This window comes from Lutjanus erythropterus, chromosome 1 (assembly GCF_056507025.1).
Source record: "Lutjanus erythropterus isolate fLutEry1 chromosome 1, fLutEry1.hap2, whole genome shotgun sequence".
NCBI lineage: Eukaryota > Metazoa > Chordata > Actinopteri > Lutjaniformes > Lutjanidae > Lutjanus > Lutjanus erythropterus.
In genome coordinates, this window is record NC_139317.1 from 22,095,640 (window position 1) to 22,103,851 (window position 8,212).

General features: G+C 37.3%; 1 protein-coding gene across 1 annotated transcript; it reads right to left on the reverse strand.

Annotated features, from left to right (window-relative positions):
* On the reverse strand, nucleotides 1-6,277 carry tmem9b (TMEM9 domain family, member B). The gene is made up of 5 exons (XM_084716731.1): nucleotides 6,096-6,277; nucleotides 4,292-4,383; nucleotides 4,082-4,190; nucleotides 3,555-3,689; nucleotides 1-905 (listed from the first exon to the last, which is right to left on the reverse strand). The coding sequence occupies exons 1-5, from the start codon at nucleotides 6,165-6,167 to the stop codon at nucleotides 750-752; spliced, it is 564 nt and encodes a 187-aa protein (XP_084572857.1). The 5' UTR covers nucleotides 6,168-6,277; the 3' UTR covers nucleotides 1-749.
* Nucleotides 6,278-8,212: the final 1,935 nt, after the last annotated feature.

Below are 8,212 nucleotides of genomic sequence, written 5' to 3' on the forward strand. Positions count from 1 at the left end.
CACATTTATAAAAGGTTTATTATAAAACATGCATTTTCAAAGAAGGCTGACAGATTTTTATTTTACAGTATTTCCTTTTCCCTCCTGTGGTGTGAGCAGTAGTTCCAAGTTATATTAGTTTATGGGTGGAAAATACCCAGAAGCTACATGTTAACAGGTCATTACAGGTCCAGTTATTCAGCCATGAGGAGTGGCACCAACCAACATCTGGACGTTTTACTCTGAAAGCCAGTTTGGCTTGTAAAATTGAAAGACTGGTCGGCTCAGGACTGATGGGATGCCCCTTGACACTGTGGCCAGAAAGAGCTGGAGGATGTTATAAAAAATTCACTTGAAACATTTATTATTATCTTACATTTATTAGTCTCTACCATCAAATGTTTCACTGCAAATTCTCTGGTGACTTGGCGCTTCTGCAAACCAGACAGCAGGCAGAGAGGAAATTCAGCTTTTGGAAACGCTTATTTAAGACTGTTCATTCAGGATTGTGCAAAAATGAATTCACTGTAATCTATTGTGCTGCCTGCAGACTAAATAAGAGCTCCCAGCTTTGATTTGACATCTGCCAGGGACGTCTGCTCTACAGATCCAGATTTCTTCACCATGTTCACCTCAGAAGTGTTGCATTTGATGAGATACAAACCACAAATGAGAGAGAGGAAGCGATATAAACTGAGGGCTCTGTCACAGTGTTTTTTTTTTTTTCTTTTTTGCTCTACCAGTACTAGAACTCTCGCTCACAGGGCAGTTTAACTGAGAACAACATGGCGGTCGAACACGGACTTCCTCTGTTCTTGGACCTGCCTCCTCCAGCGCTGCTGGGCATGTTCCACTTTGTTGAGCATGTTGGGTCGAGAGTGTGAGCGGGACAACACGTTGTGAGCGTTGGCAAACGGCTGCTGGTCCTGAAAAAACAAAGTGGAAAAAACAAAACAAAACATGATTAGCCTCATGGGTATGACAGATCAAAGGTCTATACAACTGCAGGGTCATCCTGTGTTCTCCTTTTGTGATTCTTTTACTTTGAAATGCCCTAAAAGATAAATACTTCTTGACTACATCCTTGGCTTGATGTGAGTGTGTCTGCCATAGGCCAAGTGACTTTCTGTTTTCTCCAGTTTATTTATTTCAGTTCAAGAGCACGACTATAAGCACCTTGTATTTCTTCCTGTAATCCCCTTTAGCTGTTCTAAAATCATGTAAACCACAGAGTTGTATGGATTATTGCTTTCTGTATTTTAGCATTCTTACAATGATGAAGAAGGGAAGAAGAAATTGAAAACAACAGAGACTAAACTGATCATAATATGAGACATGTCAGGATTTAGTTGACTTACCACCTAAACAACATACTGGTGGAAACCTTGTACTATTGCTATATTGTATGGCAGAATATACTTTGGCTCCTGACTCTTTTTTCTGACTTTCTATCCCATTAAATCTCCTTTAAAAACAAATTAGACCTACATTTTTAATGAGTTCTTTATTCTCTGTTTCTAAACAGTGCTGCAGGGGTGATGTATTTTTGTAGGTCGACTAAGTTAGCATGTTAGCATCACTCTGGCTCGCTCTACAAAAAAAAAGGATTTTTCCATTGGCTTCTGAATTAGTGTATCTACTGACACATTTCATGTTGTAGAACAAAACTTGACAAAGTTTGAGTTAACCACCAGCCTCATTTCAGACAGATTACAAACAAGCCAGTGACTTTCCAGGTTCTAAGACTCATTACTGCAGCTCTTTATACTTTCAGCTTCAAGTTTTGCTTTGGTTAGTAACATTTTATTTTGCTATCATCACTGGATTTTATGTCATTTAATAACTTGTTTTTAGATAAGTGCTATAAAACTGAAGTTGCTATTGTTATTATCAGGAAAAAGCATGCAATAAAAAGGCAATGTAAGAACAAGCTTAGGAGGATCCCAGCCACAGTCTGTTTCCATTTGTGACCAACATTATCAGTTGGGCGGCCTCTGTGTATTAAAGACTGAATAAACATTACAAGCCCACCCTTTCCTCCATAATTAATGGAGCAGCAGTGTTTCCGGTTATATTGGTCTTGTTTACAGATCTCTCTCTCACTTTGTTTTGCTTTCGGTGACAGTTTAAAAGCTACTGTGTCACAAATCGTCTAAACTCTGGGTCGATTAGATAACTGTAGTATTATTGCCATAACATTTCTCTAACAGTAGTAATTTCCCTGTTCTGCTGCTGCTCCAAACAAACAGCAAACCAGTAACCTCTGTAACAGTATCTTTACCAGAACATTTGCATTTATTTCATTAACCTAATTTCTGGCAGTAATCTGGTGATTGATTTTGTCATCTTCTCTTTATTTAACAGTATCACACTGACCATATAAAAGATTTTCCTTCTGCTTAGTCACATTTTTACGGCAAAAGCTTTTTTTTTAAAAGCGAAACTTCTCATGTAACACTTCCTCTTGCCTGAACTCTGCCAGTGAAAACACCGAGTGCTCAGTAGGACAGTTCCCTTCTCCCCTCAGGCAAAGGCAGTCTCTGTTTCCCTTTGTAAATATCTTAACACTGTGTGGTTGTCATACCAAATTTATTTACAGTTTTTTGAAAGCACTTTGTTCTTGTCAATGGCATTTGCTTCCTGAAATAGTTAGGAATGGAAATGACAACTATTATCATCCACTAGATTACTGTTAGAAATTTAGGGCAATAAATCTGAGTCTGTTTTTATTTGCACTGCAATTGCGAGATTACTCAAAAACCCCCAGTTTACTTCAAGGTGGTTCCTCTCTACTAAATTCTACACATTAGTGGGAACTGGCTCAACCTGTTAAGTGATTTTATGTTGCCACTGCAAGATTTGAGATGTCAGTGATCATTCTTCACTGCTTGGACAGATTTTCCCTGGCCTTTGTCATGCCCATGTTTACATAAACAGTCAGGTTTTAATCAGCATAAATCTAGCTACATTAACCCAGCTTCTTTTAATCACAAGATCTGATAATGAAACCTGTTTTCTCAATTTAATGACGCTAGTCTCATAAGCACATAGAGATAGTGTGCTGGGAAGAGACAATGGTTAAAGCTGTCTGCATCAGGCACTGCTGCAGCTCTTTTCCTGTGATTGTGGTTACTAATGGATCTGATACAGAGCGAGGAAGCATTTTTAGAAACTATGCATCACTCCCTGTGTTAGGAGTAGGTTTTAACAGGCAGTGCTGCTTGCAGCATCTGTTCAGATGGGACCAGCTGCAGTGACCCTCTGCCCAAATAAACTGCTGCTGATTTCACCTACTGGCTGTCGGTTCAGAAATGATGTGTTGTATTTTATATGTAATTTGGTTGAGGCACTGGTAGTAGATTCCAGATCCACTTCTGAAATGGCCTTGAAAGGTGAATCACATGAAACTTTTTGTGTGAAGTAACATTACTGAAATTCTCAAGATAAGAACAAATTCAGAGCAACTTGTTTTCTGGGTAAAAGGATGTGACAGGACCATAATTACCATAATATAAAGCATTATTGCACCATTTTACTGTGAGCTGCAAGGCTGTATTACTCAAAGGAGCACATACCCCAACGTCATCGTCACTTTGGATGAGCTGTGAGTGTCCGAACAGACGCCTCTTCAACATGGGCTCCAGCAGAGTCAAGTACACCATGTAGAGCAGCAGCAGGCCCAGAATTGAAAGGTACATGATGATGGTGACCTAAATGTATGATTAATGAATGATTACTGACGGGTTTGATTTCCTTCAACATGACAGAAAACACAGTGAATTAAATGACAAGCAGTGCTGAAACAATTTGCTAACTAATTAATTAGCTGATTTACAGACAAATTTTCTACAATAATTCTAATAATCTATTAATAATTTAAGGCATACATCAGCCAGAAATGTCAAACATTCACTGTTTCAAGCCTCTCAAAATTGAGGATTGCTGGCTTTCCTGTTTTAGTAATAGTAATTTGAGTACATTTGGGTTTTGAACTCTTGTTTAGACAAAAGAAGCAATTTGATTGATTAACTGAATTTTTCACCTTTATCAGGCATTTGATAGACCAAAGTATTACATTTAAAAAACTTCACTGACAACTTACCTTAATGGTCCCTGAGCTCCTCTCTTCATATTTACACTCGCAGCGTAAACAGTACGCCTCCACGTCTTTTCCATCAACCGGCATGGGTTCAACAACATGGAGACAGTTACTGGAAAAAAAACAAGAAACAATATTAACAGACTCCTAATGTGCAGGAAATTGACAGCTCATACTGTTAAAGGAAGTGTAGTGAGTCATCACGTAACGTACCAGTCTTTGAGAGAAACATTTTGGTTGTAGATTTGCCCCTCGATATCTCTGTATGGGGGGCAGATGCATTTACAACGGATGTCTTCAGAATTCTGTAACAGACAGATTCCATGCTTCATTTCTTCTTCTTTTCCTTCTTCACACATACCCACACATTCCAATCTCGCTTTTACAGATAAGTTTTTGTTTTGCATCTCATTATTTTACATTACTCCCTTTCCTTCTCTTTGTCATTTTAATCATACTTAATTTCTGTATTGATTTTATGTAATATTATATTTTCATGTCATTATTGCATATATTGTAATTTTCATATTGTTTCAGTTTTACTGTTTCGCTGATTTTAAAGGACTAGTGTTTAGGATTTAGTGGCATCCAGTGGTGAGTTCACAGATTACACTTAATCTGCATCCCAAATCACATACTCTACAGTACATACCAATTATGCGTAGTACTGTTCAACATACTTTTGTGTAAAGTAACAGTAGTGTGCATCTTTTTGTACACACTGTTCAGTATGTATCACATCACTTCCTGAGAGCCTCCTTTCCAACTCAAGATGCCAAACCAGTGTTTGGTTTGTCTGTTTTGGGCTACTGTAGAAACATGGCACTGCATCATGGTGGACTCATAGACTTACTATAGAACATTATAAATATATTATAATTACATTATAACATGTCTATGGGTGGACTCCATGACAGAAGACCTGCGTCCTCTTTGAGAATAATTGGTTAATTTTAAGATAATCCACTACTGAAAACACACTGATGAAAATTATATTCCCATTTTGCCATATTCTGCCAAGAAATCCCCAAAAGTCTCAGATTAGACCTTTAAAACATGTGAAACTCTTTGTTGACTTCATGGTTTTAAAAAAGAGCTATATGAATGCTTTTGTTAGTGGTAGTAAATAGTGGTTTACTATATCAACTCACAAGCTTTGTTTTTAAATGTAAAACATGTTATACATAGCATATTATAAATATTCGTTTGGTCTTGTCGTCTACACATGCTGTTGCAGTGACAATACTTTCTGTATGCTTATCCAAACATGTTTTGGTTAACGTTATATTACAAAAATTACTGATCATACAATGAATTAGTGATTGACAAATAGCTAAAGATATGTTAGCTACCCGACATACGTAACTTGAAGTCTACTGTAGCCGACTCAATGGACTGACACATTGGGCACACTGAGCTAACAGCTAGCTAAAGCTAACAAGGCCGTATACAACGGCCCTGCAATAAATCCTGCCTTCATGGGGGTTATAATGTTGAGCTTTCATTGGGCAGGTAGCGGAGTTCACCTAGTAAACGGGCACTGAGTGTATATGATTATTATTGCCATAATTCAAGAATCCACGGTCCTGTCTAGAAGAGAAGACTTGATTTGCGAAACTCTCGCGACGTTTGCAAGTGTTGTTTCTTATTTATGTAAGCTACATTGTACAAATTTGTGTATATGTTTTATGACTTGACAAGGCTGTTGTGTACAGTCTGGGTAGGTTCAGGGACAGAAAACACTTGGTAAGCGTTAGAGAAAGATTATGATTAAGATTATGTCTTCGGTTAAAAACTCGCGAGATCTTCAGCGGGTCTGGGGTTCCCTTCTAGATACGACCGCAACCCACAGCGTTAGCAACATCTACAACTGTCGAGAAAAACTCATGATATTAAGACTTAGCTCGACAGACAATTACCATTCAAAGGACATTTAGACAGAGGATAATCATATTGACTAAGCCCACGGCATAATTTTCTCTCAAACGCTAGCTAACCTTTTTAACGTTAGCCTTACCTTCGCTGTCACTTGACTTAACAGCACAAAACAAGCCAGAGAGAAAACCTCGAGGAGAAACACAGACTTCATCTTTCCAGTTTGTCGCAGGTTTCCAGTTTACAACCGTTAATCAGCCGCTCAACTGTTTCCACAAACAACGACAACAGTGTAAAAGAAACGCCCTAATAACAACTGACGATGTTTGCCATACAGGTAATTCAGGGATAAACACCGTCAGCCTTCCAGCAGCTGACTTGTAGTTTCCGGAGATGGCGGTCGGCTTGTTTCCGCACACAAGACCTTAAGAGCGCTCGATTATTAATATGATCAGGTCCGGGCGGGCGGTGAAAGGCCAATTATCGGTTGTTACGCGGCGCTACACACCGCCCTGTCTGTTGACCGGGTGAGTAACCGGAGGATAAAACGAACGTCAATCTCGGTTCGGCATTTTTGCAAACAGTCAGTCAGTTTAGATATGCATTCTGAACTGGTTATGATGTATTATAACCATAATGAGATTTATAATTATAAAATGTCAATGAGTGACAAGTAGTATGATACTTGACCTCATTATAAAATGCTTTATAATATATTGTGATTACTTTTAAAAAGCACAATGGCTGTTATCAAGTATTATATTGTGATTATATACTACTCTAAATGGTAACTTTTCATATTTATTATTTTGGCACTCCTATGAAGCCTTACGCCAACAAATGTTAGTTAGTGACCATCGAGAACTAAGTATTACGATACTTGACCTTATAAATCATAAAATGCTTTGTAATTATGGCAGGATTATTGGTATAAAGCATTATGAATAGTTATGAGTGCTTAAAACTATACTTACACATCTCTGTAAGCACAGTTTAATGCATTGTAAGTGTGTTTATAATGCATTATGACATGGCTTTGATAAATACTTGATTCTCATTGATCAATTACAGCATTGTAAGGTCTGGGGTTTTTTTTCTGCATAGCATCCTGCTGTTGTGAAGAACAGATGGTTGCTATCATAGTTCTAATCATAGGCTCTGGAGAGCAAAAACATAATTTTTTAAATCAGTAATTTTTGTTGAGTTGTTGGGTTTTTTGGTAAGCAACTGTGGAATAAGTGGAATAATGTACAAAGAGCAGATCAATATTGTGAAATAAACTCCTTCAGGATGATTCACCCTGTATTCTGTATCACCTTCTCAATAATAACCTGTTCACTGTACAATAATATATAATATATTTTATATATAATAAATAATAAATCATGTAAATGGGAATTGATACAAAAAGATTATCATACACGTCTAAAATGAGTAGGTCGTATGTACATTTTTAATTACAGGTAGAGCAATTCATGTAACTGTATCTTTTCATACCTGAATAAGAGAGTGGAGTGTTCTATATGGTCTTGCTGATGAATATATCTAATAACTAATATCATATATAATATAATCCAACAGATCACCAATAATATGTGTGTATGAAATATGTTTACACATGGATGAAATGCAGCTGTTTTGTGCCACAAAAAAGGAAAAATAATAGTGGGAAAAGGGAATAAAAACACCAACTAAGTTTCCTATCTTTATTTACAGCATATTAGATGTACAAAACCATAAAAATATACATACATGTGTCATCTAAGGCAGGTGAATAGCTCAATTCTATTTTACAGGACTTTTCGTTTATTTTCTGACCTCACATCGTTCAGTCTCTCAAATCACATCACTCCCAGAGTGTCTGCAGAGTGAACAGTTGTCTTTGGTTGCTAGTTCACAATACATAATGTACTGATACATACTGGTGTCATTTTGTAGGAGCAGTTGGTGTCTCATCATGAATGCATTAAAGCCGCTGCAACTGTTGTGGAATTTTTTTTTTTTTTCAGTACAGCAGCTCTCATTCATACACCTTGAAACATCAAATACATGACCACCGTTTTGCAGCAATGCTACACTGTCAAAAATGTACGTAGTTGCTACAATACATTAGCGTTTCACCTAAAACTTTTTACATCATATACAAAACATTCATCAGAATAATTGCTCTTGTGGTGCCACTACTTCTTTAGTAGTGCTAATGTTCCCGAGAAAACATTTGTGCTATATTTGTTTCTGAAATTTAGCAGTAATTCTGCC